The sequence below is a fragment of the Quercus lobata genome, chromosome 12 (genome assembly GCF_001633185.2).
Source record: "Quercus lobata isolate SW786 chromosome 12, ValleyOak3.0 Primary Assembly, whole genome shotgun sequence".
NCBI lineage: Eukaryota > Viridiplantae > Streptophyta > Magnoliopsida > Fagales > Fagaceae > Quercus > Quercus lobata.
Genome location: NC_044915.1, coordinates 28,163,842 through 28,176,821, shown reverse-complemented (window position 1 = coordinate 28,176,821; position 12,980 = coordinate 28,163,842). Strand labels below are relative to the sequence as shown.

Below are 12,980 nucleotides of genomic sequence, written 5' to 3'. Positions count from 1 at the left end.
GGTAGGTAAATATCAATTGCAGATCAAACATACAGGAATTTAGCATTGCCAATGCAGGCAATGGCAATTAAAACTTCTTGATAAAGTCATATATGTGTGTGCTGATCTCCTCTGGCTTTTCTTGGTTGATAAAGTGAGCCACTCCTTCCATCACAACTACATCTTGCAAATTTGGCACATCTTTCTTGAAGCCACCGTTTTGTACATATTCCTTAACACCTGGCATCTTATAGACGATGTCTTGGTCACCCACAATGAACTTTGATGGTACTTTGACTTGTAATCCAGTCCATGGTGCTGTGAGCTCCCAGGTTCTGCAAAGTAACAGAACTGATGTTAATTTTAATGACTCAAGCAATTAGCAAATACATTCTCTCATATTGGCTTATTCCAAAGCTGCATAGGAACTTTTTAATTTTGTGCCAATTACTCTTATGCTTTTATAATAGCCATGTATAATGTATTGAATAAAACACATAAACTCATCCGAAAGTCAATAGAGAGGGAATCCCAAAAATACAAAAAAGTCCACAGAAAGAAGCATGAAACCTACAGGTCAGCAGCTCTATAGTAGTTCAATCCTCCAGTAAAGCCTTTCTGGTCGAATTTTTTAGCGTAATAATTAATATCTTCTTCTGTCAACCATGAGGGCAAGGTATCTGAAATTTGCAATCCTGAAAATCCTATGTCTTTGGGTATAAATAGAAGATCATCAAATACTGAAAACAACTTCTTCATTAGAATTGCAGTATCCATGCGAGCAAAATCTTCTTCAGCTACTCCAGGTTCCTGCAGTAGAGTCCAACAATTTCATGGAAGATGAAAGAACAATAACAAGAAAACTATGGACTACTATTAAAAAGAACACAACTTGAACACTATGGCAATGACCAAGTGTAGTGCATGATCTTAATACAACATGGTATGGTTTTAAAAACTGGACCGGATTGGTTGGTTCGACCAGTCAACCGGAACCAGACACTAATTTGGCCCGATTCTTATAAAAAATAGGAAATTGAAGAAAAATTAGTTTTAACCGGAAACTACCGAGTCTTTTGGCTGAATATTGCTAAATTTGAAGTTAATTTGTGTTATAGGTACTGTTTCAACTTATTTAGGAATCTGAGGAAAGAGAGTGAATTTCGGCAATACCATTGCCGAAATTCAACAAAAGTAGGAGAGAGAAATTTTTGATTTTCGGCAACACCATCACCGAAATAGGAGGGAAAATTTTTTATTTTTTTTTCCTCCTATTTCGGCAATGCCATTGCCACATTTCACTTTTTTTTTTTTTTTTTAAGAAATGATATGTGCACATAATTTTTACAATATTTTTACAACATTTTTACAACAAATCACAAGTAATTAGTTATTATTAGTTAAAATTTGAATTTAACACTGAGATTACTTTTTTAATCCAACAAATATAACCTGCCGCTTAAAATTTGTTGTAAAAATATTGTAAAAATTGTGTGCATATATCATTTCTTAAATATATATATAAAAAAAAAAAAAAAGTGAAATGTGGCAATGGCATTGCCGAAATAGGAGGGAAAATTAATTTTTCCCTCCTATTTCGGCAATGCCATTGCCACATTTCACTTTTTTTTTTTTATATATATTTAAGAAATGATATATGCACACAATTTTTACAACAAATTTTAAGTGGCAGGTTATATTTGTTGGATTAAAAAAGTAATCTCAGTGTTAAATTCAAATTTTAACTAGTAATAACTAATTACCTGTGATTTGTTGTAAATATGTTGTAAAAATATTGTAAAAATTATGTGCACATATCATTTCTTAAAAAAAAAAAAAAAGTGAAATGTGGCAATGGCATTGCCGAAATAGGAGGGAAAAAAAATAAAAAATTTTCCCTCCTATTTCGGTGATGGTGTTGCTGAAAATCAAAAATTTCTCTCTCCTACTTTTGTTGAATTTTGGCAATGGTATTGCCGAAATTCACTCTATTTCCTCAGATTCCTAAATAAGTTGAAACAGTACCTATAACACAAATTAACTTCAAATTTAGCAATATTCAGCCAAAAGACTCGGAAACTACCAGTTAGACTTTAAAACCATGAACCGAACGGTTAAATCAGTTTTCAACCATTTCAATAAATTAAGCAAAATAAACTACAATCTTCCTTATTTTGACAGCAAAGTTGGTGCTTTTCTCTCATTGAAGGCAACATGGCTGTATGTGAGTAAGATCTAAGATGAGATTTGAGGAAATCTGAAATTTGTGGGTAAAATAAGATTTAGTGTCCATTTGGGACAAGTTGAAAATTTCAACTTATTTTTACTATTATTTATGGGTTCCATTGCACTTTTTGGTATTATTCGTAGGTTCCATTGTACTATTTAGCTAACATTTACCTTTATCTACCATTCTTTTAACAACAATTTTTCAGTATTAGCTACATAAGTTGTTCCCAAACGGACACTTAGATGCGGTTTGGATCTTGCTTTTTGCGTGTCTTCGTTTTAAAATCACGTTTCTTTTTTTTGTTTCTTTTTTTTTTTCAAGCCGCAACATTTGACTTTTCTCCCGTGTACAGTGCACGGGTGCACTGTTCACAGGTCCCACAAACTTCACTTTTTAACATTTTTCATTAAAAATGGGTCTCACAGTACTATTCACATATTTAAAAATTATTTTGTTACAGTATTTTCAGTTTTCAATTTCAGCAAAATAAATTTTATCTAAACATACCCTTAAAAGGTGAAAGAAGTAAAGTGAAAAATGTGGTGCTTAAAAGAGTTAGAAGGAAGAATTTTTTGTTTTAGCCTTTAAGGTGACGAACTGGTTCAGTAAAGCGTGAGAGAGAGAGAGGTTCGGCGGGGAGAGAGAGAGAAACCAAATGAGACTTGAGAGAAAATTTGAAATTGTGTAACTGAGGAGATGAGAAGTTGTGACCATGACAAATGAGTAATAAGAATTAGAGAAAATGGTTGGGTGGGTTGGTGGAAGTGGGATAAAAGCAAAATTAATGACCTAAAAGACAAAACATTAACAGTGGGGGATTTAAGAAAAAAAACTAATATAATAGTATGTGGTTTACATTTTAAAGCCAACAAAAGTAAAGAAAACAAATAAAATAATACTAATTACATTTATATGGGAATTGAGAATGTTGGGTGACGTTTCTTCTCAAAAAAAAAAAAAAAAGAATGTTGGGTGATGCACCTAAACACGTGGCAGTCATGTGTTCTTGTATTTTTTTTTTATTATTATTTTTTTGTGTTTGTGTGTTGACATTAATTGGTGATGATATATAACTTATTTATTAAATATTGAAGAATAGTTTGTATTTTAAATCATTAACATCTAATTTTACACCTTTTTATTTTAGAATAGATCTCCACAAGAAAAATATATAAATTCTAAGTTGGAGGAAGTTCAATTAAATTATGTATTCTCAATTATGTTGTAAAAAAAAGTTATATTATTGTCATTATTTTTGTAATGTTAATTTAATTGTTTATACTTTTTCCCTACCCATTTATACTTAATATAAAGTATGAAAACTCATTTAAAATTGTTGATAAATAATATGATAAGTTATTTTTAATTTTTATAATATTTAATTTATTAATTAAATTATTTATAATATCACCGGTCCAACCATAAAATCAGGAACCACTTTCTTTTATGGTTCTTTCACTGGTCCGGTTTCTAAAACCAAATCACATCAGTTTGTGTAAATATTCATGTCTATTTTAGCATAAAAATTTACTTTTTCCATTTTACATACTCATTTTTCAAAACACCAAAAATCAGATTATCTATTTTATACTTCATTTCATTAAAATATCTTTTTTTTTTCTAATTGTTTTTCTTTTTTCATACACAAACAACCTCCATCTAGTATTCTCCATCTAGTATTTTCCTTCATACTCAAGATAAGTAAAGAAAGATTAAACAATTTTTCTTGATTTTTTTAATTGTTTCACCTTTTTCATATATGACAACCACTATCCACTTCTTTCTTTCATACTTGAGATAAGTAAAGAAAGATTAAACAACTAAGTACAAAATGAATAGTATTAGAGTAAATTTACACAATTATTATAACAAACTTGTAAATTTACACAATTATACACGAATTAACGTGGGTCATTTTTAAGTAAAGCTATGTAAATTCTACACATTTTTTTATTATACAAGGATTGACATGAATGCTTCTAAGGATGGTAAATTTTACAGTAAAAATCTTATAGCTGTTACAAACAAGTGATTAATCTTTGGGTTCTCTGCCAACAACAAAGATTGAACTCCATACTCCACTCCTCAATTGCCTTTAGTACTTTAAAGTTCAAATCACAAAGCTACGAGAAGGTTTGCAATTACCACTCACTCATAGATCTTAACACCATTCCATGAAGTTTGACTTTTGTAAATAAAAAAAATAAAAAATTGAAGTGGCTAATTCTAGGTGAAAATAGTCAAATAGCACATTTTCGCAAACTATATTGCAATCTATCACTATTTCGAAAATATATAAGAATCTACCACTTTTTGGATACTTAAGTCTGGTGAAATCAAATTTTCCATAGTACTCGAGTTTATGGAACCTGAGTACCATGGAAAAATTTTAAAATATAGAACTCAAGTACCATAAAAAATTTTCAAAATGTTTCAAAGCATATTTTTCAAAGAACTCGAGTTTTTAGAACTTGAATTTCACAGTAAATTCGAGTTTAAAAAAAGTGGTAGATCTCTACATATATTTCTAAAACGGTGATAAATTGTTAATTTTTTTTGCTAAATAGTGGTATGGCCATTTTTGCCCTAATTCTAGGTTGAATTCTAGGTTGAATGCTAATTTATGATTTTAACAACACGTGGCAATTATGTAACGGGGCTTAAATATATTACTAAATTTCATCAATAAAAAAAATACCTGAAACCAGCAAAAATAATAATCATCGCCTAATGAAGCTCTCAAGCCATCCACAAACTTGATGGTTGGGTTCCTGGGAAAAAATGGCACGCTCAAGGTGACCAAAGCCTTGACACGATCTGGCCTGAACCAGCAAAAGTACCAGGCCATCATAGCTCCCCAGTCATGGCCGACCAAGAAGACCTGGTCGATACCCAGATGGTCAAGCAGGCCAACAAGGTCACCGGCGATGTGGATCCCGGAGTAGGTGGCGGAGGAGGGCGGGGCGTCGGTGTCGCCATGTCCACGGAGGTCAGGGGCTATGCAACGGTAGCCAAGGGAGGAGAGGGAGAGAAGCTGGTTGCGCCATGAGTACCAGAGCTCAGGGAAGCCGTGAAGGAAGAGGATCACTGGGCCTGTACCTATTGAAGCTATGTGCATATTTATGCCATTTGTGGCAACTGTTGTGTGCTCTATCTTCTCCATCTTTGATCTCTTTTCTTGTGTTTTGCTATTGATCTACTCTTCGTTTAAATAATGGTCAGTTTCGTTCATACGCATTTTTGTATAAAAACTTATTTTTATTATTTTAGATACGTTACTTTAGATCTTGTATTTTTAGGTTCCCTTAAATTTAGCAATCTAGTTACTTGATTAAGAAATATACTTATATCACATTAAAAAATTTTATATAATAAAATTTTAAAAATAGGACATAATTAAGGAATATTACCTAAATAATTATCTAAGTTTTTTTCTTTAATATCTAACGTCAGATCATTTAATTTATTTCACTTTTTCACACATTATAACTATCTTTTTCTCGTTATACATGAACCTATTACCATGATATGTGAATCTATTTTTATTATTTTATATGCTTATTTTTCAGAACAACTCACATGATATGTGATGATGAGTGTTAAGACCAATGATAGTCATTTTTTTTTTTTTTAGAAGATAATAATAGACAGTTGTAATAGTCTGTAATAGTTAGTCAGGTAAGCAGCCCCGACCGTAATAATAATCAGTGATTTGACCATTGGCAAATTTTCGGCCGCTGCAATTCACGTGTTTACATGACAAAAAAAAAAAAAAAAAAAAGTGTTTACATGACAAAGAGAATTTAAGACGAGAAAAGTGTTGATTCACTTTTACATGGTTCAACTTTTGCAACTATTCCTATAAAAAAAAAAAAAAAAAGTTTGCGACATTTTAGTTCAAAAATTATCTAGAACGATTAATTTATAATAAATGAGTATATTTACATTGTTACAACAGTAGCAATGTATTTATATGATTATTGTAGGGATACAATTTGTATCAACTCCAAAAATGATATTGGGTTCGTACGTTTTAAGGTTCAAACAATATAATTTGTAGAGCGTGGGCTTGAAAGGTTAGGTCTTGGTAATCGGACAGCGTTGGTCATGGTTTCTATGGAAATTTACACGAGGATGGACCTGGCGTGTCTAGCAGGGTCTTCTTCCGATGCGACCTGAGTGACTCCGGTCCTTAGGCCTCGTCCGAGGAGCTTAGTGTGCTTGTTATTCTCCTTCTTTTAGACTCTTTGGTTGGGGAGACGACCCTTTTTCCCTTGGTTCTTTTTCCCTTGTATACTAACATTTACCCTCCTTCTAGTGTCCACGTGTAAGCTCTATTTTCTAGGGTTGAGACTTGTCCTATCAGCCCATACCTAGAGTGGTTGGGGGTGGTTGCAAAAGGTGAATAGCATGGTGAAGAGCATGGACCTGTCAGACGCAGAGTTCTTTATTGCAGTATTGGCAGCTTTTTCACTTGGCCTGTTCCTGCATTGAGCTCGTCCTGTCCTTTAGGGACTCTATGGGGTGCCGAGCATAAGATCGTCATCGGCCATATCCTTAGGCCTTTTTTGGACTTTCATTATGCGTCCTCGGCAATAGTTCTCCTCGGCTTGGGCCTTGGACCCTAATATAAAGTGGGCCGGGGCCACAAATTCTCTGGCCCCACAATTACTATTCAGAAGTAAATTTATTTATTATTATTTTTTATTTATATAAAAAAATGATTTGAAAGTAATAAAAAATTGAGAAAGAAATAATACTTTAATAAAATATATTGTAAAATAAACAACTATTCTTGCAAATTACATGAGTGATATTTATTTTTATTCTTTTTTTGTTGAGGTGTTTTATATAAAATTTCACACCAATTACTAAATTGACGCAGTCAGTAAATAATACATAAGGATAAAGAATGGTGTGAGTGATTTGTAACAAAATGTTGTAACGTTTTAACTTTTAAGTATTAATATAATTTTTCTTATATTGATAAATAGGTTGTGTACTCTTCTTGTTTATGGTGAGATTTATTGTAAAATATTTGATAAGATTTTTTTATTGAGTGCATCATTTTTCTCAGGAAAAAAAAAAAAACAAAAATTTAAGCAATTTTTTTTTTTTTAGAAAATCTAAGCAAAAATTGAGTGCAACATTTTTATTGTTTTGGTAGAACTTTCAAACCGGAGAAACTCGACGCAATGTAACCTGAGAGAGAGGGAACGAAGGAAAATGTAATCAATGGTTAGGTAGGATTTTCTATGTCTCTACTTCCTACAGCTACATGTGACGTGATCATAGAATTTAGGTTTTTTTTTAGAACTATTGGTCTTTCTAGCTAGTACAGGCTGTTTTTGGTTGAAAAAAAAAAAGACCCAAAAAAAAAAAAAAAAGGATAAAGTTGGTGAGATGGAAAATATCGGATTGAAATTCACTTCTATTTGGATTAATTATCCAAATATTTTTTTATGCACCAATCAGTATAGGTTATGTCAATAAGTATTATAAAAATATTATTAAAAATATATTGTACCTAAACTTTTTTATTTATTTATTTTTATACAAGATATAAATTTTACTTTAGTATAATCTAAGTATATATGTGTAAAACTCCTTCCACTACAAAAAAATGGGTCTAAAGCTGCGTTTGAAAAACGCAGCTTTAGACCCCAAAAACGCGGCTATAGGTTTTTAGCCGCGTTTCCTATAGCCGCGTTTACAAACGCGGCCTAAGGTCCGCAGCTCAAATCCTATAGCCGCGTTTTCAAAAAACGCGGCTAAAACCAACCTATAGCCGCGTTTTCTAACCGCGGCTATAGGATTCGACCTATAGCCGCGTTTTTGGAAACGCAGCAGTAGACACAATCTATAGTCGCGTTTATTAGAAACGCGGCTCTAGGAAAGTTTTGAGCTGCGGTTATTAACGCAGCTAAAGCTTCGAACCTATAGCCGCGTTTTCAAAAACGCGGCTATAGGTGGCTTGAAGCAGCTGAATAAAAGTCTATAGCGGCGTTTTGGACGCAGCTCAAACCTTACCTATAGCGGCGTTTCTATGAAACGCGGCTATAGGTTCGAAGCTTTAGCTGCGTTAATAACCGCAGCTCAAAACTTTCCTAGAGCTGCGTTTTAAGAAACGCGGCTATAGGCCCAGTTTGAGCTGCGTTTAAAACGCAGCTACAGATCTTTTCCCAGCGCCGTTGAACACCTTATCGCCGCGTTTTAAAAACGCGGCTATAGGTTTTTTTTTTTTTTTTTTTGTATTTTTTTTTCCCTGCTTTCTCAACTTCCTGCTATATATACACAGAACTTGCTGCCTTCACAACACATCCCAAGAATCACAAGTTCTATAACAACTTATTACATTCCAAGATTACAAATTCCATAAACATCACAAGGGAATTACACAAGTTCTCATTCCTAGCTACATCACAAGTTCCATAAACATCAAAAAGAAAATAAACAAGTTCCATAAACTGAACATCTCAAGATCACAAGTTCCATAAACATCACAAGGAAAATAAACAAGTTCCCATTCCTACATCACAAAGGGACATAAACAAGTTCCATAAACGTCATTACATCCCAAGATCACAAGTTCCATAATACACATCACAAGTTTCATAAACATCACAAAGGAAATAAACAAGTTCGCATTCCTACATCACAAGGATTTTTGTACATCACAAAAAATATACCAAAAGGAGTTTTTTACATTCTAAATCGCTCTCAAACAGCCACAGGCAGCAACCAGTTTGCTTTGTTGTCCACTTCATGGTAAAACTGCACAAATTATTCTAGCGGGAGTTAAATTTGCCAAATCTTTGCTTGCAATACATAATACTGTAAACATGAATTTGAAATTGTCATTCGGCAATGCTTAGATGCACATTTGTATCAAAGGCCTCACAGTGGAGCTATTTGGGAGAATAATCAAGTTCAAGTATTCATAAAAACAACCTAGTCAAAACTTCGAATTCAATCAAGTTCAGCAATACATTATTATTTAGATAATTTAAATTGTTTTGTTCCTTTATGTACTTTGAATGTGTCTAGTCATGGAGATCTAGATGTGAATATGCCAAGAAACCGTGTTCTTCATGTTTCAGGTGACAAATAAGAATGCGATACTGATATTAAATAATGAAATGTGTCTTGAATCAACTTATTTTACATTAATACAATTGCATTATGAGATTTTATAACATATTCACCAGCAGAAATTTTTTTTCCCCCTGTACTGTCTACTGAGGTTCATAGTTTATCCATCATAGCATGGTATGTATATGTGCAGGCTACTATTTGTAGAGAAATTTTTAGAGGAATTTTGTTTTACCTCAGGATTCACAATTTCATTCCCATCAAGCACTGCCACCCTAAAATTTATTAAAAGCATTGTATTAATATCACATAATAATGCGTGTGCAAGATATTAAGTTTTTGGCTAAATAACATTTGTTTAGTACCTGATCAGAATCATGACCTAACTTATGTACCTCCTGGCTAAGTGCAGCAAACATGGTTTTCATCGACGCCATCATTTCAACCATCCGTGCTTGGTGCCTTACCTCAGATTGAGCTAGTTCCTCCCTATGCCTCGCCTCGGATTGAGCTACTTCCTCCCTACAAATTGCTAGTTCCTCCCTAGATTTAGCTAGTGCCTCCCTAAGCTCTTCATGACTCGTCTCCAACTCTAACATCCTTTCGTGAGTTCTGCTTGATGATGGAGTACTAGTCGAGGTAAACTGTGATGCGTTTCTGGCATTTCTTCCTGATGGGGTGATCCCAAAGCCTACCCCACGTACACGACCTGCGCGCTCTGGACGACCTATCACCCGAGCATATGCGTCGTCGTTGGACCAGAGGATTCCATTACCAATCTCTCCGTGTAGTCGTATGTCCTGTTCATTCAAAAGTGCTGCCATCCTATCCTATTTTCCCACAAGAACCAAACAACATATTACACACCATAATTAATACAAACACAAAATACACTCAAATTCAATTCGATTAAATTGTCTTTACCATCTGATCTTGCACATGGTCACTAACAGCAACCCCATCTTTCGTACGGTATACTTTTTGAAACACATCCGCGCGTTCGACTGCCGCCCCTTTATCTTTCGCCTATATGATGAACAAACATAATTATAATAAACACTAACTATTTAATGTTGTTATGCCACAATTAACACAAGTCCACAATCAGTGATAACATAACATAACAAAGTTAGTGAAATAAAGATAAAGCTGAGAGAGTAGTAAGAAAATGGGAGGATTTAGCTACCTTCCAAATACACATGGGGTTGTTAAATGAAGAGATTAAAAATAAAAATGACATGGAGAGTTAGAAAATAGGCATCATAGACTTTCTATAATAACACTTTATTTGAGATAAGATTGAGATGTGCATCTAAAATTACCCATGGGTGATCTACAATTGTCAGACTTAGTAAACTAGGCATGTTTGTCTATGATTTGCAACTAATCCAATGTTATGTTCAACGATTTGCTGGAAAGTATGTGCTGGAAAATATGTACCTCATGACTTTCATAGAAAAAAAAAATGAATAACAAGCTTGTGTGATTGTCATTTAATCATGTTTGGGTGATATTGAATATTTATAGACATGCATACTTCAGCTGGGATCATGTTAAGAATGGAAATTACTCTCCTTAAGTGGCCGCTTAATATCTATATATTAAGAGGATTAACAAAGTCATCTCTATATATTACAAGGATGCATAAAGTTATGTATTGCATTTTTTACTTACAAAAAAACCTATAATGTAACTAACTTATCCTTATTCGTAAAACATATGAAATGAGGTTCACTTCGTAAATAGCAGCTCAAAATATCAGGGGACATCATGTAGGGATTTATGAATTCTAAGTTCATTTATTACCATTTGAGCAGATATTTGAGCAAGACTTTTGGCCCCACATCTTGCTATGTCTTTCTGCTTGTCTCGACTCGCCTTGTTTTTTAGACTTAATGTCTGCAACCACATTACCATAAAAATAAAAAATTAAATAAAACAAAACATCTCTTGACTAAATTACCATGAACATGAGATCGACGAAGAAAGTAGCAGTACCTCCGTTTTTTCATTGAACCAATAGTCAACCATCTCCTTCCAGTGCGCTGCGATAACCCCAGGTGGTTCACTAGCCAATACCTCTTCACGTGACAGGCCAGGTTTTTTGTAATCCTTCTTCAACTTGGTCCTGCGATTTCTCCTCAGTTCGCCTAGCTGACTCATTGCCCATCCCTTTTGATTGGCTGGTTTGATAATAGTGGGATCAATTATATACCGTTGCTGAAATGCAAAAGTGGAGTTAGCAAAAATGTAGTATTTTAATTAGAACAACGACTGAATATGACATTTAATTAGGACAACATGTGTAAAGAAAAATAACTAATATTTCATTTTCATACTACCTCAATCTCCGTCCAACAATCATTTTTAAACTTTTGAGGGACACTTGGCCACCTAGCAGGCGAAAGCGGGCATAATAGGCCATTCTCGCAAAACGAGCCCAACCACCGAATGAACAAAATCCCGTCATCGCCAATCGGTTGGCCTTCATCATTTAACGGCAACTGAATTTTGTACTCACCAGTCATTGCCCATATGTCAGCCAACCTTGTTTTCCCACGTTTTCCAGGCCTATTTTCTGATGCTGGATTTTGTTCCGGTGCTGGATTTTGTACCGGTGTTTGGGTTTGAACATAATCATTTGTATCTACAAGACCAGCAATATTAGGACTGATTTAACAAAGCTTAGAAGTAGTGAAAAATATCACACCACGCACAAATTATGCATCTACCAACGTAAATAATAAAAGGTTTACGATTTCATTTAAACAAAACATGACTACATTTAGGCCTTTCTCCCACGCATTCACGTAACCCACTTACGTAGCTTTCTGAAAAGACGAGCAACCATGCTTTGTTTGGGTTGCCTTCATTTATCCTTACTAAATTATTTTTTAGAATATATAATTTCAACCCGATCTTATCTTTGATCATTATTAAGTACACTAAATGGATGAAAGTGGACGGAGTGGACCAAAGTGGATGAAATTAGAACAACGATTGAATGTGAACTTTTTACTTTTTTATTTGTTATAATACGAGGATGACTTATCTTAAAAAAAGAAAAAGAAAAAGAAAAAGCTTTTGCATGCCAAAAATGACTTCCCTCTTAAATTGGTACACGGTATGATCAAAAAATAGTTGCTTGTTCTCAAAGGAATGTAACTCATTGCTTTTGTAGATATTCATCTTACAAGTTAAAGAAATTCTAGTTTCAAATTTATTATTTGGCCTTTACTTTTAAGCAATCTGATGGTGATGGAATTCATTCAACTTCAGCAAATTTGTTTACCAATTTCCTAAAGTTGACTGGTAATTGGAAATTGCTAGCTTAATTAAGCAAGTGTAACCATAATCTACAAGAAAGGGACACTTTATTTTTTTAATCTCTCTCATGATAGAATGATACCCAAGATGGAATAGATCCTACATACTTGGAATTGATAACCAATAAGGTTTTGCATTTTTCCACACTTTGTTAATTTGGAAATACATAGGGAATGTCTTGGTTATACTTTACTGCATATAGTTGGGTTAGAGTCAAGTATATAACATGTCAGGAAAATCCCAATTGAAAAACCAATGCCGTGAAATTGGACTAAAGTGATCGAATGGACCATAGTGGACCTAAAGGACCGAGGTAGACATTGTAGGACCAAAATGGACTGAGCAGAAATGA

General features: G+C 33.7%; 2 protein-coding genes across 2 annotated transcripts; both read right to left on the bottom strand.

Annotated features, from left to right (window-relative positions):
* LOC115969860 (epoxide hydrolase A-like) lies at window positions 1-5,392 on the bottom strand. Its single transcript, XM_031089492.1, has 3 exons — window positions 4,908-5,392; window positions 554-789; window positions 1-314 (listed from the first exon to the last, which is right to left on the bottom strand). Exons 1-3 carry the CDS (start codon window positions 5,370-5,372, stop codon window positions 68-70), a joined length of 948 nt encoding a protein of 315 aa, XP_030945352.1. The 5' UTR covers window positions 5,373-5,392; the 3' UTR covers window positions 1-67.
* A 4,169-nt stretch (window positions 5,393-9,561) lies between these two features.
* On the bottom strand, window positions 9,562-12,174 carry LOC115970486. Its single transcript, XM_031090116.1, has 7 exons — window positions 12,125-12,174; window positions 11,644-11,971; window positions 11,300-11,521; window positions 11,108-11,200; window positions 10,226-10,327; window positions 9,667-10,131; window positions 9,562-9,576 (listed from the first exon to the last, which is right to left on the bottom strand). Exons 1-7 carry the CDS (start codon window positions 12,172-12,174, stop codon window positions 9,562-9,564), a joined length of 1,275 nt encoding a protein of 424 aa, XP_030945976.1.
* Window positions 12,175-12,980: the final 806 nt, after the last annotated feature.